Raw genomic sequence first — 21,362 nt, 5'->3', positions numbered from 1 at the left:
TTGCTGACCGGCCTTGTGGGACATTTTGCATGACGATGCGAAGGACTCGCGAGGGGGGCGAGAGGGGCGAGAGGGGGCGAGAAGGGGCGGCCACCTAATGAGCGCGCTCCACCCATCGAATGAACGGTAACACACAAGGATGGATTCGCACAGCACCGGTCAACAGAATGTGGACTGCTCATAAAACGCTGAAGGAGAGTTATTTACTGCTGTTGAGAATATGTTGCATACCTAAAAGGTATGAAATTTGTGACATGAGAGTTGACTTTTTTTTTTTTTTTTAATATTATTTATTTGTAAACATAGAACCCGTACAATCTTTAAGTACCTTAACAATGTAGTTTTGTATATGGATTTGAACCAAACCTCATGCCTTCAGCAAAATGACTGTAAAGAGAGTTAACTAAAATGTATTTCTTTGTTCTAAAAAATTGTATACCGCCTAAATATTTTAACTGAATGAGCGAAAAAATAAAAGCAGTCATTATTAGATGTCCTCTGGTTTTTATTTTTATTTTTAATTTTCAGTTTTTTTTTTATCTTTTGACCCTGACAAGTTTATCAATTTGCGTGAGCCAACAACAATTAGGTTTTGATAGCTAAAAATATTGCGTATCAATTAGTTGGAGCACCTAAAAAGAAAACGCAGAGTTCTGCTTAAAAATCCAATCCCACAAATGAACAGATATCGAATTCTTTTTTGGCCACTCTTGTTTTTTCTTTTTAAAATATATAATAATAACTAAATTCTTGCCCGCTGCTGTACACCCACAGAACAAGGCAATTCGACTGCTTTGTGGATCTCGGGTTCGGTTCGGTAAGAAAAACAATAACAATGATGCACGCGATACTTAACAAACTTTTGCGCCGGGCGGCTCCATAATTAGAATCATTGAAATAGCCATTCAACGTTCATTTGCTCTGACAGGGAAGCCGGGCAGGATTGCAGGATGGGAGGATGGCAGGATGGAGGATGGAGGATGGCGGATGGCAAAATGGTCCTGGACCTTGGGGAAACGGGCGGGAGGACCTCGATGGCCGCCCGGCACGACATATGCCCGGTGATCCGGGGCGAGTGGGTGGATTCGGAGGTGTTGTGGCAAATGAGAAAACAATGCCCGAATAACGACTCTCCGATGTGCATTAAAAGATTTATTTCCCTCCGAATAAATGAAGTTTTTCTTTATGGCCCGGTCTCGCTGGCAGTTCCACATGGTTGCCGCTTCCGCCCCGGCATCCTCATCCTCGTCCTCGTCCTGGCCATCCTGAACGACCAACTCACCTCGTGGAGTAGGCGTACTTTGATGGGACATAAAGTACGGACGCAGCAATTCATTCTCTTTGTGGAGTGTTCCCGGCGAAGTCGCCGAATAGTTAAATTTGCTCTACTTACTTTGTGCGGGGGCAGTGGCGTAATGCCTTTTACTTTTCCTCCTCCGCATCCACATGTCAACAAATCACCGAAAATTTATTTGTCTGCCCTGAGTAGACTGGCGCGTAATTAGGAACCAAGGTATGGCCGCCATGAAGCAACCTATAAAGTTCCAGTTCCCTATTAGAGTGTCAACGCTGGAGTGCCCGAGTTCAATGCCTTTAATTGATGGGGTGGTGCCAAGTGGGAGGAAGGCCATTTTCCCAAGGAAGCTAATCATGGAGCCAAGGTTTCACGATAAGAAACTTACTAGAGAAGACATTCAGGAGTTCCATAGTTAACTTATTTTTGGAACACTCGTTGGTGGTGCCTTCCTTAATTACTTTCCATAATCATACAATGCAGAAAATAACTATTAACTTTATTACTAATAAAATCACATTTCAGACTTAAAACTAGAGTACCTATTAAATGTGATTGTTTAAAAATGTTGTTCTTTATAAGCTACAGCAACCGCACTAGGTTTTTATAAACTTACTTTTTCGAGCATGCACTATCTTATTTATACCCGCATTTTTTAATTTAAGGGTTGCATACCACGAATCGGCGACTATATCATATAACTCCCATAGGAACAATCGGAAAAAATTTAAATAATTATATCTTTGTTACTTCTAATTTTTTTTTGTTCTTTGGGATTTGGTAATATTTAAATTTTAAGTTTTAAGTTTTAATTAAATTAGATGGTACAATTTTTTTTTAAATTTTTTTTTAAATTTTTTTTTTTTGTTCTTCCATTTATCAAAATATTCCTTTGAGATATAGTAAGTATTTACTATATCAGAATTACGCTTTTCGTTTTGTCAAAATCGGACAACAATATATAGCAAAATCGACATAGCTTCATTGTTTTAAGTAATATAGGCATAAAAATCGAAGTGTAGTTTTGAAATAGCTACAAGGGTATATATGGTGGCTTATAAGGCTTTAATCTTATGGTGGAACTGGGTGCCTAAAAATAAGAGAGGTGCGTATTTAGGTACTCGTGCAATTTTAGATGTAAAGAATGCTAAATACGTTTAACTGGCACCCAAAATCCCGACGTAATTCAAGAAAATTACACGTATAGGTACGTGTACTATTACATTTTGAACGGAGCACAATATTTTTATGCAAAACTGTAAGTTTAGAAATTTTCAAATATTTTTACTTCTCACTGTATGTCTTGCTATCTAATCAAAGCTAAGCGGAAAGTTTTTAAAAGCTCGCGGCTGTGCGCGTTCTAAAGATCTTTGGAGTATGGGATAAATCAGATAGTTAAGATCTGGGCTTACTTTATATACAGAGTTGGAAAATTATCCTGAGACAGGGTTTACTTTTAGGATAGACCAAGCGCACTACAATACCACTCAAGTATTGGTAAAATTATCTTGGCTAGCGATCACATTTAATTACATAAATTAAAATCATAACCATTCAGTACTAATTATCTGAGAGAAAGTCCCTTCAAACAAAAAGTGGTTAATGTGCCAAATTAATTACATTCTATTTATTTTGAATACATATTTCATGGTAATTTTGAATGCTCTACAAATCGAAAAATTTGCTCTTTAAGACCCTCCGATTCGGTGGTGGTGTCCTATATGGTGGTTACCTATATACAATCAATCCGACCTACCAAATTTCATAAGGATCGGCCGACTATATCTTATAGCTGCCATATAACTGAACGATTGGAAATGCCATAACTTTGGTGTTTGTAAAGTTAGGAAGTTGAGATTTTTTATGAGTATTAAGAATGCATCAAATGAATAATTTTGGAAAATATAATTTAAAGAATATTCTGCAAGGGTATATCAACTTCGGCTCCGAAACCACAGCTGAAAGAAATCGGACGACTATATCATATAGCAGCCATAGAAAAGATGGGATAATAAATAGGAAAATAACACGCAAGTACACAGAACTTCGGAAATTTTCCGAGATATAGTTATAGTTTTACGACTATAGATAAATAAATACTTTTTATAAAAATCAGACGAATAGTAAAAATTATATCAATTGTATCAATTGTATCGTTTTAAAGTTGCAATGTATAGTTTTGTTTTAAAGCACATCATTTGGAATCTTACCACCAATTTTTGCAATTTTATTGAATTTATCTTAGCATCATTTAATGTCATAACCCACATCTTACTTTTATATATTCGGTAGAGTATCAGATATGCACAAGTATATATATGTATAGAATGGGTATGAAATTTTAAGTCACCATATTCTGAACAGAACTCAGTTCACTTTCTTCTCTCACTGAAGGAACACATATCAACGGGCTTACCTGTGTTTTTCAAGATAGTCTCTACAAATTCCCAGCTCCCAGTCAAAATTAAAAGTAGCACAATTTCTAATTCACACACTAGACTTTACACCATACACCACACAAACGATGAGTTAGTGATGAGTTCATTTGGGGGTACCGGCGGACCCGAATTCCGGCAATCCGTCATGCGTCCCCCGATACCGCCGCGTTTCGCCGATCCGTCGGTGACCAGCCAGCTGACCAACCAGGGCTTCCTTCCCAGGGGCCCATGTACGGACGGGATGGTCTCTCCCGGCCGGGTCGTCCTCCATACGCGGTACGCTAGTAACGAGTCCAACATGAACCGGTAAGCGGCTCTGAATTTACCAATTTTCATTAAATTTACCCATTTTCATAAAATTTAGCTAAGGATTTGAATATTTAATATTGTAATACGATTGTATTTAGTAAATGAGCGTTAGGAGCCTCCCAAAGTTATTATTTACTTTAAACCAAATTCAGTAAGAATGTATGTACATTAAGGTGGTCTCCCAAAGGCTTAAAAAAGATAAAGGTCTCTCATTGCGCCATGGCTCTAAAGATTCAGTAAATATGACTTTTACTACACATAGGTCTATTAGAAAACGCTTTTAAAAATATACTCTATGTGGTTTCGGTCGAATTAAAGCCTGAAGAAGGAGCTTGTGCAATGTCTTGTAACAGCTCGACGTGTTGGATTCTTGAAGCTTTCGTTTTTTTCCATTTTTTACCACCATATGCCTTTCACTTTGAGTCCCGGGGAGATAAATTTACTGCCCTAATGTAATGATGTACATACGAGTAGATAGAAACCAGCTTAATTTGGGTGGAAGATATTTTTGGCTAACCCTTGTAAATAAGTTTCCCCAATAACTATACTTTTTTCTATCTTTCGTCGGGTCCTCTAGCAATCCATCTGACCACATTCACAACGACGCACTGCGTCCAACGCTGAAGAAGGATGACGAAATGGATGCGACCGATTTCAAGGAACTGAAAGGGGAGCTACAAGAGCTGTCCGACCAGGGGGTCCAGAACCTGGAGAACCCATTGCTCTTCCCTCAGCAGTGCCTGTACGGGAGTCCTCGTGGATATCATTAATCTGACCAACTTCCGCGACCGCCTGAGCGGATTGCACGTCGAGATCGCGACTCAGGCGGTCGACAGCCGCGACGCCGAGGAGCAGCTCGTGGACGATATGACGCGGAAGGAGACCTCGATAGACGACAAACAAATCAGGTTGCGGGATCAATAAGTTTGAGCCCCACCTCGGCACCCAGCAATGGTCAGCATCAAGAACATCCGCCGGTGAGTCCTGTGGCCAGGGTCAATCACTTCATTGCCTAAAGATACATACACTTTGTTACATAAACTGCACCAAGGTACTTTAATTGTATAACTATAAAAGAATGAGAGTCTTAAATTACGATTACTTTTTTATACCCTTGCCGAGGGTATTATAATTTTGGTCAAAAGGAGACATTTCCGACCCTATCAAGTTAAAGATATAGCCATGTCCGTCTGTCTGTTTCTAAGCGAACTAGTCTCTCAGTTTTAAAGATATCGAATTGAAACACATCCTTCTTTCCTTTGCACGCAGTATATAAGTCGGAACGTCCGGGATCGGCCGCCTCTATCCTATAGCCTCCAAAAAACTGATTGATCGGAAATGCCATAACTTTGGTGTTTGTAAAGTTAGGAAGTTAGGATTTTCTAAGATAATTATTTGAAAAATGTGGTTAGGGCTTATTAATCATCCCAAGATAAACAAGAGAGAACGCTATAGTCGGGTGCCCCGACTATCAGATACCCGTTACTCAGGTAAAGGGAGTGCGAGGGAGATGGATATAGAAACTTTGATCTCGCATAACTTTTTAACGAATGGTCCGATTTGAAAAATTTCTTCTACATTTCGATAGGTATTGATAAACACAATAAAACTGCATTTTTACTTTTCCGAAATATTTAAATTTTTAAAATCGTATATAAGCGATTGTGGGCGTTAAAGGGGGCGTGGCACCTTTTTGAAACAAACTTGCGCTGCGTAGGAACTCCTAGAATCTGCATGCAAAATGCCAATCTTCTAGCTTTTATAGTTTCCGAGATCTCAGCGTTCATACGGACAGACAGACAGACAGACGGACAGACGGACAGACGGACATGGCTATATCGACTCGGCTAGTGACCCTGATCAAGAATATATATACTTTATAGGGTCGGAAACGCTTCCTTCTAGCTGTTACATACTTTTGCACGAATACAATATACCCTTTTACTCTACGAGTAACGGGTATAAATAGCATAGTATTTCTTAAAACGAAAATGTTTAGGCTCATGCTTTGTCAGTTTCTAAATGCTTATTACTTTCTTACTTTAAAAATAATTTGAAAATAAATTATAAATTATAAATTATAATCAGGCGGATTTACTACGAGATATAGGGATATTTCCATGTTTTTATAAATTCGATTTTATATAGCTGCCCAAGGAAGGGTCAAAGAATTAGTTGAAATTGTTAGTAAGCATATACGCAAAACAAATCTAAATAATTCGTTTTATTTCATTTTTGTAATAGCTGCAAGGGTATCTAAAATCTGACTTGCAGAAGCTTACTTCTGTTTTTGAGTGGACCAACATTATATACTACTACTAAATAAAAATTAAAAATAACACTTGATCGAGGATTTGTACACGGAGTGTATATGCGATTCGTGATATTAAAGCATATATAAAGCGTACATAATAACCAAAAAGAAACCGAAATTTTGATTGCAGGCTTGTTGTAAAATTTGTTTTTGAAATAACCCCAACTGATCAAGAAGAAAATCGATTCCTGTCAAAAACCCGAGAGTTGGATATATTGAAACAACCTATTTGGAAGTTGAAGTCCCCCAAAATTGGAAGATTTAATTGTATGCATTCCTGGCCGATAAAACAGGTCTTCTCAGATCCATTTACTCTATAAGACTTGGTTTTGACTTGCATTTTAAAATTGGCCCTTCAACACTTGAATAAATATATATTTTCTTTTTGTTTTCTTAAAATTTAACCTGATTTTGATTTTAAAAAAAAGCATCAAAAGTCGAATATAATCGAAAAGAAGAGAAAAAAACATGTTAATGCCACAAAACAAAATTAAAGACATTTCATTTTCACTTTCAAATTATTAAACTGGCGAAAAATCTTGGAACACACCTGATGAAGCCAGTATAGCCAAAAGATAAACAAAATGTATACCTGCCAGATTCGAGTGGAGTGGTCATTCCAACACATATGATTGACCTGCTGCACTTCGCCCAGCTCATTAATAATATTGTTCATTTGATAATATGGTTCATACGTGGGGTGGGCAGTTGTTTGGCTTTTGTAACTGCTGGATGAGTAACTGCTCACTTATTCTTGTTTGTAATTACCAGTCGGGCAGTCCGTCCCCGAGCACTGTCCCAGCTGGCTGGGTGGTGCGAATATGGCAGACATCCTTCGTCCTCCGATTCCGAGGGGGAGGGTGTAATTGTGGGAGGAGTGGTGCGTGCGGTGGGCAAATGCAAAACCTATAAATCTTTATCCAGTCCGCATTATTGATTGGCGATGGCCAGAACGCAGAACACGCAAATGGACATATGCTGGCCGATATTACGAATATGCATGCGAGGGAACGGTCAGCAGTGTCAAATTTGCGGGGCGTGGTGGCCCCAGAACTCCAGAACTCCGGAACTGAGGAACTGAGGAACGAAGTAACTACGGCACCACGGAACTCCACCCCACCGATGCCGCGCCAGATTACCACCCCAGGAGGAAACTTGCTCATCGACGACCAGGCCGTCCCCATAATAGGATAAATAAATAATTCAAATAAATAACGCCGAAATAAAATCAAATGCAATGACGAGTTATGATGGTGGGCCGGTGGCTGTGCGTCGGATGTGTCTTGTTGTTTGGTTATGTGTCCCGAATGATTGGGGCGCTCGTAAATCACCGACCAGGGGCAGATCGCATCCCTCGGCCCTTGATTAGAGCCATGGAGGACTGGAGACGATGTGTGAGCAAGTGGCAAGTGGCAAGTAGCACGGAGCAGGGAGCAGGGAACAGGGAGCAAAGAGCCCCTGGCCACTCGAGTGTCAAGTGCCTGGGGCATTCAGAATAAACAATACGAGGATATGTATCTTGTATCTCTGGTTTGTCATAAATATTCAGTCTGGGCTGGCGAAAAAATTTATCATTTGAGGCAAGTTTGTTAATTATTTATGTTGTCCATGCCTCATATTTTGCTCCTTTCCACTGATTTATGTGCCAGAAGTACACCCAAACTAACATGGGACATGTGACATTCCATGACAAGTGCTGCATACTGGAGCAGCGGCATTAATTTAGATAAACAAACTGATTTATGGTGGGGCCATCGCTCCACTCCACTCCACTCCCCTTGAATAGAGTCCAGTCCAGTCCTTTCGATTCGATGCGATTCGATTCGTCCTGTTTCACTCGCCAGAATGGAGAGTCGTTAGTCAGATTCGATTCGGTTTTGGGTTCGATCTCGGTGGAGTGCAATAAAGTCGAATTTAATTGCCCGTTTGAAATGAGCAAACTTAATGGACAATGACTCATTAACACTGACACGTCAAACAATAATGGCGTGTCTGGGATGTTTGCCGAAAAGAAAAGCGGACCATGGCGGAAAGGCGGAAATTGAAATAACGCTTCCTGCGAAAGTGCGACGATGGACGCACTGTGGAACACGTCCAGGTCCATGACAAAAGCAAAGCCCGCCTTCCATATTGCCACATCGCACATAGCACATAGCACATCGCACATCAAAAGGACTCGCACAAAAAAAGCAATTAAGCGTTGAAAGCAATCTTAAGCGCTACTGACGGTGACAGTAAAGACAAAAGGGAGTGTGTGGTGTCCTCCATGTGAACTCTGATGGCTGCGGAGTGGGCGGAGGTGGGCGAGGAGGTGGTCGAGGAGGTGGATATGGGAGCGGAGGCGGAGTGCGAGTGAGTGGAAGCCCTTAAGGATGTGACATGAAATGCTTATCAGCAGGCACAGGCACAGCACGCAGACACTGCGAGAAAAGAGGGCCTGCAATGCGAGGGTAAAGTCAGTCCTCTCAATCGTTGGTGGGTTCAAGAAGATTGAAGGTTTGGAGCAGGCCTGATCAGTGCTCCAAGTCCTCAAGAAGCCACCTACATCACATCTAGATTCGTCAAAATCCTTTTAAATTACTTTTAAATTATAACAGTTATTTTTGTTCCTAAGTAAGGCTAATGGGAATGTTAAGAGAGAAGCTAAAGGTGCTTTTCCTTAAATAAATTAGTTTATAAAAAAAGAGAATTAACCATTGTAGCAGGATTGCTACCTAATAATATGTATAAGCTACTGTATTCCTTAGTTGTTGTTCTTGTAGAGCTTGCTCTCGCTGTGCTCTCGCTGGGCTCTCTCTCTCTACCTTGTGCTCTCATCGCTCTCAAACTCTATGAGAGTTCTGAGCGGAGAGCGAGATCAGTTGATACACTCATAGCAAAATTAACCCTAAATTTTAGAAATTCGCCCTAAAACTTTATTTTTTCTAAATCCAAGAAAAGATTTCTATTTTCAAGAAATTTTTTTCTCAAAACAAGAAAACTTTTCTTAAATCAAGAAAGTGTTTCTCAAATGTAGAAATTGTCGCCATAAACTGAACTCACCCTAAATCCAAGAAAGAATTTCTATATTTTAGTAAAAATGGTACTTATTTTTATAAATTTTTTTCTTCAAATTAGAAATTCTGCCCTAAAAAATTATTTACCCTAAAAAATAGAAAAATTTTCTCAAATTAACCTTAAAAATTCGATAACCCTAAAAAATAGAAACGCTTTCTTAAATAAAGAAATATTTTCTTAAATATAGAAATATTTTCTTAAATATAGAAATATTTTCTAAAAAATAGAAATTAATCCCAAAATATAGAAATATTTTCTATAACATAGGAAACATTTTCTAAAATGACCATAAAATTGTTCTAACCCTGTCTGAGTAGCCTAGGGGTTAGAACGTCTGTCCAGAAATCTAAGCACCGCAAGTTCAATTGCAGCTGCCGACATCTTTCTTTTTTTCTTTTTTTACTTGTGTTATAATCACAGATGAGAAGTAATGCTTAGAACGACTAAAGGTTTTACCCTTTATGGAAAAGTAATTAAAATATTTTTTGTCATATGAAATATCATCTTAGAAAATTTGTTTTAAATATTTCGACTTTCACAGTTGCGACTTAACGAGTTCTAAAAACTTTTTTAACCTAATATTCTTCGCAAACGCCCCATCATATAGTCTTTGGTTTGCCATGCGCTCTTCGCGCGCGACCCTGGCTCCATTCAATGTCTTTGAACTCACGCGCGGGAGACCTGGGTTCGAATCCCACCGACGGACGAATAAAATTAAAAGTTTTTCGGATAAGATACTTATCGGATTTTATGTGTAAGAACTGAAATAAATCATAATTGTACTAATTTCTCTCTCTCTTCCCCCCATAGAATTACAGTTGAAATCGATATTGGCAATTCATTCATTAGTGCAATACTAATACAAAATTGGTGACTTTTCTGAATGAAAAGCGAAGTGCTTAAAAATCATATATGTACATATAATCCTGAATGAAAAATCACATACATCATGATGAATGTAGGCACATTTTTTCTAATTTTTAGAAAAAATACCCTACATTTAAGAAATATTTTTCTATTTTTTAGAAAAGTTTTTCTTGTTTTTAGGGCTCTTTGCCTTAGATTTTAGAAAGGAACGCCCTTAATTTTAGAAAAATTTACCCTAAAATTTAAGGTGCGATGCCATTGAAGTCAAAAATAAGGCGAATTTCTTGTTTTTAGGGTTAATTTTGGTATGAGTGTAGCCAGCAGTGATTGCGACCAGGACTTAAAACTAAATAAAAGCTATTAACTATTAAATTATATATTCAACGGTGTTAAATTATATCTTTGGGGATATCATATCATACCCCTACACCATTTATCATCTCTTGAAACTAACAAGCTAGCTAAAGTAGCTCACTATACTTATAATCATTTTTTCTGAGTGTAATCACCCTCCCCGCACACAGCACACCCAAGACAGTACGCCTCGGAAATTAGTTTTCCCACAGATAAAACTCTGTGTGTGTCAATTAAGCAGGCAATGGACAAGGGCCAACCCATCCACATCCACATTCACATCCTCATCCACATCCCCATCCCCATCCACATCCACATCCGCGTCGAATGGGTTCGATCAAAATGTAGCCGGCGTAGAGCTCTTTAAATGCTTCCCCCGAATGCTCCGATTGGGGCTACATATGTATTTGCCCGCTTTGTTTGTCCACAGAATTATTCGCCAGCCATCGATTGGCGGCGACTAATGAATAATGCCTGATTTCGCCTTCATTGCCTACGGGAATCTGCCGCCGTCCATACAAATGAGTACGGGGACTGCCAACTGCCAACTGGCAAGTGGCAAGTGGCAAGTGGCGGAATTGGCCAAGACAAGTGGCTGGGATTGCCATTCCGGCCATTCCACCCATTCGACCTTTGCGCATTTCAGCGCCGATATTTGCTCTATAACATACGGCTCGGCCACGTTTAATTGTAGTGCCATAAAGCCCAACGAGCAATTATCTGTTCCCTGCCAATTGAATGAAGGGTCGCGATTTATGGGAACCCCAAATGTCTGATCGGTAAATGCCAACGCTCTATTATTGTGCTATCATTACGAATTTATAATGCTAAAGTATTAGTAGGTCCTATCAATATTTATTGTTGTTATAAACAGGATATAGTGCTTCATATCTCTGTATTTCATGCTAATGCAGCTAATTTGCTCTGTGAATTGATAGTCCATAGGAGATCGTTTAGATCTTGATTTAGAAATTTGTTAGTCTAATGTTCATAATAACAATAGAATATTTGCATATTTGCACCCTTGCAAAGGGTTTAATAATTTTAGTCAAATGTTTGCACCGCAGTTAATGCCATATTTTCGTTCCAATAAATATCCTTCAATATCCAATATCCTTCATCACATCACTAGACATGTTGTCAAAACACACTGTCTCTCGCTGATTTTTTTAATGAAATGATTTCAATTTATTTTTCAATAAAAATCAGTTGACTATATATGACCATACGGCTCTGTGTCGTTTATTAAATCTGAGTTTTTACACCATGAACATAAAAGGTTGCAATTGTTATTTTTTGGTATGTATGCTAATCAACTTGGCGTTCAGCAGAATATGTACCCTGTCAAAGAAACAAGCGGTTAAAATTTACTTAATTTTATTGTTTTTGAATAAGCGTTTTAGGCACATTCCTTGAGTTAAAAAAAAACATAGTTCTTAGTTAAAACATTTCCTGATAGGTATAAAATTATTTTTATATTGAAATTGCTTGTTGTTTTATTTTTTGCGTTTATTTAGTGTCTATGTTAGTTTTTGACAAATTGAAATATGCAACAAACACTATCATTTCAGTCAATTTAAAAAAAAACAAGAGATCAGGAGATCTAGAGAGGGAATATAAAAATAGGAAAAGAGTAGGAATAGTACAAGTAGTAGAAGTCTTAGTAGTAAGACAACATTGTTGTAAAGCGTATGTAAAGTTTAATTCAAGGCGTTTGGTCATTGCTATGATTCAAATTATAAGTATGCAAACTATTCTGAAAATGTAATGTCATGCATAAACAAGAAAGGAAAGCTAACTTCGGGCGGAGCCGAAGTTGATATACCCTTGCAGAATACTCTGTAAATTATATTCTCCAAAATTATTCATATGATGCATTCTTAATACTCATAAAAAATCCCAACTTCCTAACTTTAAAAACACCAAAGTTATTGCATTTCCGATCAATCAGTTATATGGCAGCTATAGGATATAGTCGGCCGATCCTTATGAAATTCGGCATGTCGGATTGATTAGCCAAATATAAAACCCATAGAAAATCCCAACATTCTAACTTTACAAACACCAAAGTTATGGCATTTCCGATCAATCAGTTATATGGAAGCTATAGGATATAGTCGGCCGATCCTTATGAAATTCGGCATGTCGGATTGATTAGCCAAATACAAAACCCATAGAAAATCCCAACTTCCTAACTTTACAAACACCAAAGTTATGGCATTTCCGATCGTTCAGTTATATGGCAGCTATAGGATATAGTCGGCCGATCCTTATGAAATTCGGCATGTCGGATTGATTAGCCAAATACAAAACCCATAGAAAATCCCAACTTCCTTACTTTACAAACACCAAAGTTATGGCATTTCCGATCGTTCAGTTATATGGCAGCTATAGGATATAGTCGGCCGATCCCGGCCGTTCCGACTTATATACTGCGTGCAAAGGAAAGAAGGGTGTGTGCAAAGTTTCAGTTCGATATCTTTAAAACTGAGAGACTAGTTCGCGTAGAAACAGACAGACGGACAGACAGACGGACAGACGGACAGACGGACAGACGGACAGACGGACAGACGGACATGGCTATATCAACTCAGGAGGTGATCCTGATCAAGAATATATATACTTTATAGGGTCGGAGATGTCTCCTTCACTGCGTTGCACACTTTTGACCAAAATTATAATACCCTCTGCAAGGGTATAAAAAAGTATCAAATAGTAAGCCTTATTCCTACTTTTTCGAGGTGCGTTACTTACTACATCATGTACATCATGTGTTACAATGTTTGCTACATTAAGAACAAGCTTAATTAACTTTCGGAAAAACAAATCAATAGATATGCTTTTGACACAACATACTGTCACATAATTGAAGCCCTCGAACAGGTGATTTAAAACTACTTAGGCCACTAAGTATCCCAATGAAATTACAGGTGGTGCCCACGAGCTGACCGATCCAAAAAGCGTCGAAATCTGGGTGAAAAGAACGCCAAAAGAGAAGATATATTTCACAGCACATGCCCTGGTCACATCTGTCCCAAAATAAGGCCAAAATTACATTACGGAATCGTGGAGGGGAAAACATGCGGGGTGAGTTGCACATTTCCAGGGGACGGGCCATATTTTGGGTCGGAGTGGAGGGGATTTGGGTGTGGCTGCCCCAAAACAGCTTTAAAACGCCTTGTCCCAAGCTGTTAGAAGAAGGTAATTGCTATAAAATTGCTTTGTAATTGCTTACTAGAAACAAATAGCCGTCACATTAATAAAAACGAAGAGCAAAAAATGTGTTGCTCAAAAGCAGTGACGTGGGTCCAACGGCGATCTATTTGGTTGTTTGGCTATTTGGTTATTTTGTTATTTTGTTATTTGGTACCGGGCGCTGAACCGCTTTATTTAATTAGACGCTCACAAACCAATTAATCAATTTGCGCTTCAGCCCGCCCCCCGGCCCCTTTTAAGGACCTTCAGGAGCTTCAGGACCTTCAGGACCTTCAGGACTGGGTAACAACCACCCGCGCACTTGTCCCGTGTATTGTCAATGTCAAATTATGTACACTTTTATGCTAAAATAAAGTGATGCTGGCTGGCATTTTGTTGAAGCGTCAGGCGAACCGAAAAACGTAATGAAGAGTAACCTTGGCACAACACAGCGAAAAATAAATAGAATCCTGTTAAGACCATTTATCACTCGACAATTTGTACGCTCCCAATTTGGGCCTGCCTCCGATGTGAAATTATTTACAGAGGACTGATTTCACCCTCTTGAATTGTAAACCGCATTTTGCGTAATTCCCTCAGCTACGTGTTCCCTGTTACAGCAAAAATATTTACGCAGACCTCACGGATGGACGGCTCGGCCATCAAAAATATCATTAGGAAATCTGCCTCTGATTTATTTTGCACTGGCGGTCTGAGATGGGGCACCCTGACCCCCAGGAATCGCTGGGATGACGAAATATTAGGTGTCTTGACTGTCACCTTCCCGTCAGTTACTGCATCAAATTGCCATTTATAATTAATTTCCTTTGCTCGCAATCCCTTGCAAGCGTTAATAGTTGGCACAAAAACTCCAAGAGGAGCAGATGAATGAATGCTTTGGCTAGAGCTTGCATAAAAGTGGTAACATGATTAAATAAGATATTTAAAAATTAAGTTAAGTGTTGACCAAAGTACATGAGGGAAACTAGGAGGAAAACATCTACTTTATAAAAAGGTAATTATTGATTAAGCTAGAAATAACTGGGTGACAATTATGTATGCTATTATTAGTTTTTATTTAAATTTTCTCTTTTTGTACGAACACTTGATTGTTATTCCAAACTTTTGGAGAAAGTCTTCTTTTTAAAAAATGTGCAAAAAGGAGAAAAAATGTCCTAGTAAATTGAAACATATTTAAACTTAAGTCGGTAAAAAATCAAATTCAATTTTGTTATACCCTTGCTGAGGGTATTTATTTATTCAGATGTTTGTAACGGGGTGAACGAGAAATGTTCTACCCTTTAAAGCCCATATATATATGAGAATATATTCTTGATCAGCAATAGCTAGACCAGTTGATTTATAGAGTTTGAAAGCTAGCCCCCTTCGCAATATAAATTTTTTTTGTGTTCGCAGATCAAGTTTGAAAATATCACTAATCGGATGTCATGTCAAGTATGTTAAATTTACTGTTTTTGAAGCATTTTTTTTATTTTTCGATGTTGTTGTCTAATATATTGTTTGTATCCCATTTTTGGACCAATATCTTGAGTTTTATCAAACTCGGGTGGCAGTATGGTTCTATCCTGTTTATTCGCCCGGTGTCTCAAAATAAAACTTTTTCGAACGACTATATCTTAAAGGTTGACTAAAATTAGGTTGTTATACCCTTGCAGAGGGTATTATAATTTTGGTAAAAAGTGTGCAACGCAGTGAAGGAGACATCTCCGACCCTATAAAGTGTATATATTCTTGGGTGATCCTGACCTCCTGAGTTGATATAAGCATGTCCGTCTGTCCGTCTGTCCGTCTGTCTGTTTCTACGCGAACTAGTTGCTCAGTTTTAAAGATATCCAATTGAAACTTTGCAGACACTCTCCATTCCTTTGCATACAGTATATAAGTAGGAACGGCTGGGATCGGCCGACTATATCCTATAGCTGCCATACAACTGATTGATCGGAAATGCTATAACTGGTGTTTGTTAAGTTAGGAAGTTGGGATTTTCTATGGGTTTTATATTTGGCCAATCAATCCGACCTACCAAATTTCATAAGGATCGGCTTACTATATTCTGTTGCCGCCATATAACTGGTATATGAATAATTTTGGAGAATATAATGTACAGAATATTCTGCAAGGGTATATCAACTTCGGCTCCGCCCGAAATTAGCTTACCTTTCTTGTTTTTATTAAACAATTTTTTGGTCGAAGATTGCTACTTAATTTTCGTAAAAATATTTTAAACGTTGATAAATACCCAAAAACATATAAATTATAGACATTTTTAATCAAAATTAATTACCGGAAATATCTCCAAAACTTGTTTTTTCCACAGACATTAACATACAAGATTTTTAATTATAAGAAATTATGAAGAATTATAAAGAATAACAAACCACCATTAAAATTAATTATCAGCAGTGCCAAATAATCTACTAGCCTTAAATTTAAGAGCTGTTGATAAGCCTCCCTATAAGTTCTCGTTTCGAAAAAAATTGGAGATAGCATTTAGTAATTTCAAATATCTTCTCTAGGAATGACGTCTTTTGTGATTTTCTTAGGACTGTTTGTCTTGGTATTCTGCCACGATGAAATGCGTCAACTTTTGGATAGTAATTGTGACGATTACCTCGAAGAAAGAGTAACTTCAGGAACTAATGCACGCCCGGGTACTACTCCTTGGATTGCTGCCATAAGCAATGGAACTAATTTTTTTTGCGCAGGCACGCTCGTTCATCCACGTACGTACACTTATTTCATATTAAACTGGCAATCATTTAATCGCATTCATTCCAGGTTTCGTCTTGACAGCCGCCCACTGCATTAAAAATAATCAACAATTGTAAGTACCCTGCCGACGCAGAAAAAACTGTTTGTCTAATCTTTTTCGCTTAGTCTGGTGAGCTTAGGGATGTACGACATAACCTGCCCAGAAGAAAAGTGCCCAGAAATAAAAAATTATGATGTGATTAAGGCCATACATCATCCCCATTTTAACGACTTTACCAACGAAAATGATATCGCTATTTTAAAATTGAGCGTTGAAGTGGTTTACAATGGTAAGATAATAATAACCATAGGAAATTATATAACCTTTCTTAAAAACACTTACAATAAGGAGATATTCTGACGATTTTTTGCATTACTATTTTTTTATTAATTTGTTTTTTACGTTTTAACTCCTTAAATTTGTTTTTGGAATTGAATCGGTAAAAAACATTACTCGTGCTATAATAATGAATATTATAAATAGATACGTTTTATATCCTTGCAGAGGGTATTATAATTTCAGTCAAAAGTTTGCAACGAGGTATATAAAGTATATATATTCGTGATCAGCATCACCAGGAGAGTCAATATAGCCATGTCCGTCTGTCCGTCTGTCCGTTTCTACGCAAACTAGTCCCTCAGTTTTAAAGCTAACATATCTGCTTGAAACTTTCCCAAAAGTTGTCTTTCTATTGCAGGTAGTATATAGGTCGGAACAAGCGGGATCGGGCGACTATATCATATAGCTGCCATATAACTGATTAATCGGAAATGCCATAACTTTGGTGTTTTTAAAGATAGGAAGTTGCGACTTTTTATGAGTATTAAGAATATAATTTACAGAATATTCAGCAAGGGTATATATATCGGCTCCGCCCGAAGTTAGCTTTCCTTTCTTGTTTGATTTAAATTAAATTTCAGATTTCTTAAGCCCTAGCACAGTGCATACTTGATTATTTAATGCAATTCAATTTCCGTTTTAATAGTCTATATTTAAAAGAATTCCGTATATGTAAGATGAGATCGTTCAATGTGGAGTAATACTTTTTTTAAATTTATTTAATGTTGTTGATTAGAATATATCCGTTCGATCTGCATTGTCACTGGTGACGGGCTTAAAACGTCGTCAATCGTGAATTTCTCGGCATATGGCTGGGGTGCAACGGAGAACCTTTACTTAAGCCCAATCCTTAAGACCATCAATCTTTCCCACACACCGCAATCTTGCTTAAAGTTTCACGAGGAATCGCAGATCTGCGCTGGTGCCGAAAGAGGCGACACTTGCCATGGTGACTCAGGTGGTCCACTGGTCGCCAATATCACATATCGGGGATTCGTATTCCCCACATTGATTGGGATCACTAGCGTTGGTTCCAGATTCTGCAACGCTAGTGCCAACTACGCGAACGTTACGTTCTACAGACAATGGATCAAAGATACCATTTTGGCTAACAATTACGATCAGGATCAGGAGCCCTTGTTGGATGAGAACTGCAGCAACAGTCGGGATAAACATGGAGATGTTGACGTATCCTGGAAAGTACTATTATTATATTGCACCACCATAACGGGTAATTATTTTCAATGGTAAACTTAATAGTCGATAATATTTTAATTTACGTTTTCTAGGCTGTTTTGTTAATATCCAAATGCCTTCATGCTCCTTAATCACAAATCGTAATTATTTTCAATCGTAAACATAATACTCGATAACATTTTAATTTACGTTTTCTAGGATTTGTTCTTACTGTTGCAAGTAATTTGCTCACAGATTTAGAGATGTAAGTACCAATTAACAATGAAATAATATCAACCTATTTGAGATTTTTATTGAAATCGCTCGAAGTTATTATTTGTGAAGTTATTATTTGATTGCGTGGATCATAAAATGGACTTAGGATCTTAATACAAATGCATCGACATTATCTGATCAAATAGGACCTTGACACGAACTGTTATGGATCAAAAATAATCAAGAGTTTTTAAATTTATTGAAGTGTGTTCTCCCTTCAACTTAAACTAAAATAAGTTTGATTATTTTAGTTAGATAAGAATATATACTATACCAATGCCCTGTTATAAACAATATTTATACCCGTTACTCGTAGAGTAAAAGGTTATATTGTATTCGTGCAAAAGTATGTAACAGCTAGAAGGAAGCGTTTCCGACCCTATAAAGTATATATATTCTTGATCAGGGTCACTAGCCGAGTCGATCTAGCCATGTCCGTCTGTCCGTCTGTCTGTCCGTCTGTCTGTCTGTCTATCTGTCCGTATGAACGCTGAGATCTCGGAAACTATAAAAGCTAGAAGATTGGCATTTTGCATGTAGATTTTAGGAGTTCCTACGCAGCGCAAGTTTGTTTCAAACTGGTGCCACGCCCCCTTTAACGCCCACAGTCGCTAATATACGATTTTAAAAATTTAAATATTTCGGAAAAGTAAAAATGCAGTTTTATTGTGTTTATCAATACCTATCGAAATGTAGAAGAAATTTTTCAAATCAGACCATTCGTTAAAAAGTTATGCGTGTTCAAGGTTTTTATCTCCATCTCCCTCGCACTCCCTTTACCTGAGTAACGGGTATCTGATAGTCGGGGCACCCGACTATAGCGTTCTCTCTTGTTTTATTATCTTATTTTTCATCAGTTACTAAACTGTCAAGCACAGAAAGAGAGAACCATATAAGATAATTATTACAAATTTATTTACAATTTGTTGTTTATATTTTTGATGCAGACAACTTAGAACGCCCGACGGTAACAACTTTACCGCTAAATCTATACACAAACATCCCGAATTCACCGACTTCAAAATGAGTTTTGCAAATGATATAGCTTTGATTGAACTTGATCGAAATGCGCGTTATTCTGGTAAGTTAATTTATTTTACTAAACTCATTTTTTTTTAACTTTCGTTACCTTGCTTCAGAAAATCTGGCACCGATCTGCTTCCGCCCAACTCTTCAGAAGTCGGAAAACCCACGAACATTGCTTATCGCCCTTCCTTATGCTTATTATAAATTTGATTTTTGGAACTTCACCGTCATTGATCGTTACCATTGCTCTATTACCATTGGACATCTCATATATGAAGATCAAATTTGTGTGAAAGAACCTTTCTCCATTTTTAATTCAGGTGGCGTATTTGGTGCCAACGAATACACGTCGTCGGGCGAAAAGTTTTTTCTCTACGGCATTATGAGCTTTGTGAAGAACGGTGTGCTTATTCTTACAAATATTACATCATACGCGGGTTGGATAACGGAAACTGTAAATTTTAAATAATAAAATGACATCAATATCACCCAGAGAAAAGGACATATTCGACTAATTTCTTTTTATAATAATACATACTATGCTTGATTTAATTCTACATACTTAAATATAAGTACAAAATTGTGGATTCACATAAAGACTTAGAATTCCACTGTAATTATACCCTTGCAGAGGGTATTATAATTTCAGTGAGAAGTTTGCAACGCAGTGAAGGAGACATTTCCGACCCTATAAAGTATATATATTCTTGATCAGGATCACCAGGAGAGTCGATATAGCCATGTCCGTCCGTCCGTTTCTACGCAAACTAGTCCCTCAGTTTTAAAGCTATCTGCTTGAAACTTTCCCAAAAGTTGTCTTTCTATTGCAGGTAGTTTATAAGTCGGAACGAGCCGGATCGGGCGACTATATCATATAGCTGCCATATAACTGAACGATCGGAAATGCCATAACTTTGGTGTTTTTAAAGATAGGAAGTTGGTATTTATTGGTTTTATTTTTGGCCAACCAATATAATTTACAGAATATTCAGCAAGGGTATATCAACTTCGGCTCCTTTCTTGTTTTTAGTTCATTTATCCAATTGATATTTTCGAGTGCAGCAAAATTACATCCCGCCTCATGGGGCGACACCTTTGAGAAATGTTACGAAATGAATTCCAGAGGCCTGTAACGACAGTCCCCAAGAAGGCAGTCGTCTGGAGTTCAGGTCCCAGTCCCAGTCGCAGTCTCATCCGGACATCCTGACATCCGGATCTCATCCACATCCCCCAGGAATCCCGACGACTTACGGTCGCAGTTAGAGCCACCTTAATGTGTGACTGGCCATTTGTGTGCAATAATGCCGTGTACGAACAACAATAACGGAATAAAATATGCAGCACAAGTGCAAATGAAATGCCAAAGGTGGGCTCGACAGCCCTCAACCGAAATTTGCATATTAAAAATTTAGCACATGCACTTACCAAAGTCGAGGGGGCAATAAACGCGTGTAGTCGATGCTAATGTGCCCATTAGCGTCGCGTGAAATTCATGATCTGATGCAAATCTAGAAACCACATGCCGCGCACACATCCGGCCGATAAAATTCACAACTTTGGTGACAAGCGGATTCGTCCTCGTCCTCGTCCTCGTAATCGTCCTTCGCAGGCGGAAGCGGATGGGGAGCGGATGGCGCTTAATCGCAGCCAGTGCCATTGGCAACGGCTGCCCACCAGAAAGAAGGTGTCATAAAAATCCTATTACGCGCATTACAATATCAAAGGAACAGGCCCGATGCCCCGGAATCCCAGAGGAAATCCGTAATATGCGGGCCACGCGGGGACGCGATGTTGCTGTTTTTGCTCTTGTTGCCTTTGTTGCGGCATCCAGACACACACACAGCGGGGCTTCTTCCTTCTGCACTGAGAGAAACATTTCGAACATTTATCCGGCCAGAAAGGATGGATCTGAGAAAAAAAGACTCCACGGAAGGCGCAGTTGAA

General features: G+C 38.3%; 1 protein-coding gene across 1 annotated transcript; it reads left to right on the top strand.

Annotated features, from left to right (window-relative positions):
- The first annotated feature begins 16,506 nt into the window (after positions 1–16,506).
- LOC108047527 (CLIP domain-containing serine protease B15-like) lies at positions 16,507–20,681 on the top strand. Its single transcript, XM_044461457.1, has 5 exons — positions 16,507–16,572; positions 16,628–16,673; positions 16,727–16,890; positions 17,677–18,171; positions 20,542–20,681. The coding sequence occupies exons 3-5, from the start codon at positions 16,743–16,745 to the stop codon at positions 20,679–20,681; spliced, it is 783 nt and encodes a 260-aa protein (XP_044317392.1). The 5' UTR covers positions 16,507–16,572; positions 16,628–16,673; positions 16,727–16,742.
- Positions 20,682–21,362: the final 681 nt, after the last annotated feature.

Source organism: Drosophila rhopaloa, unplaced genomic scaffold, assembly GCF_018152115.1.
Source record: "Drosophila rhopaloa isolate 14029-0021.01 unplaced genomic scaffold, ASM1815211v1 contig_3, whole genome shotgun sequence".
In the NCBI taxonomy this organism is placed as follows: domain Eukaryota; kingdom Metazoa; phylum Arthropoda; class Insecta; order Diptera; family Drosophilidae; genus Drosophila; species Drosophila rhopaloa.
Note: the sequence above shows the minus strand (reverse complement) of the source record. Positions and strands in the feature narration are given on the sequence as shown.

Bases quoted from the DNA above. Each gene is read 5' to 3' on its own strand.
- LOC108047527 (XM_044461457.1), top strand. From the start codon at position 16,743: ATGTACGACATAACCTGCCCAGAAGAAAAGTGCCCAGAAATAAAAAAT. The intron at 16,891-17,676 runs GTAAGATAATAA...GTTGTTGATTAG, and splicing joins CGTTGAAGTGGTTTACAATG to AATATATCCGTTCGATCTGC. The intron at 18,172-20,541 runs GTAATTATTTTC...AATGAATTCCAG, and splicing joins ATATTGCACCACCATAACGG to AGGCCTGTAACGACAGTCCC.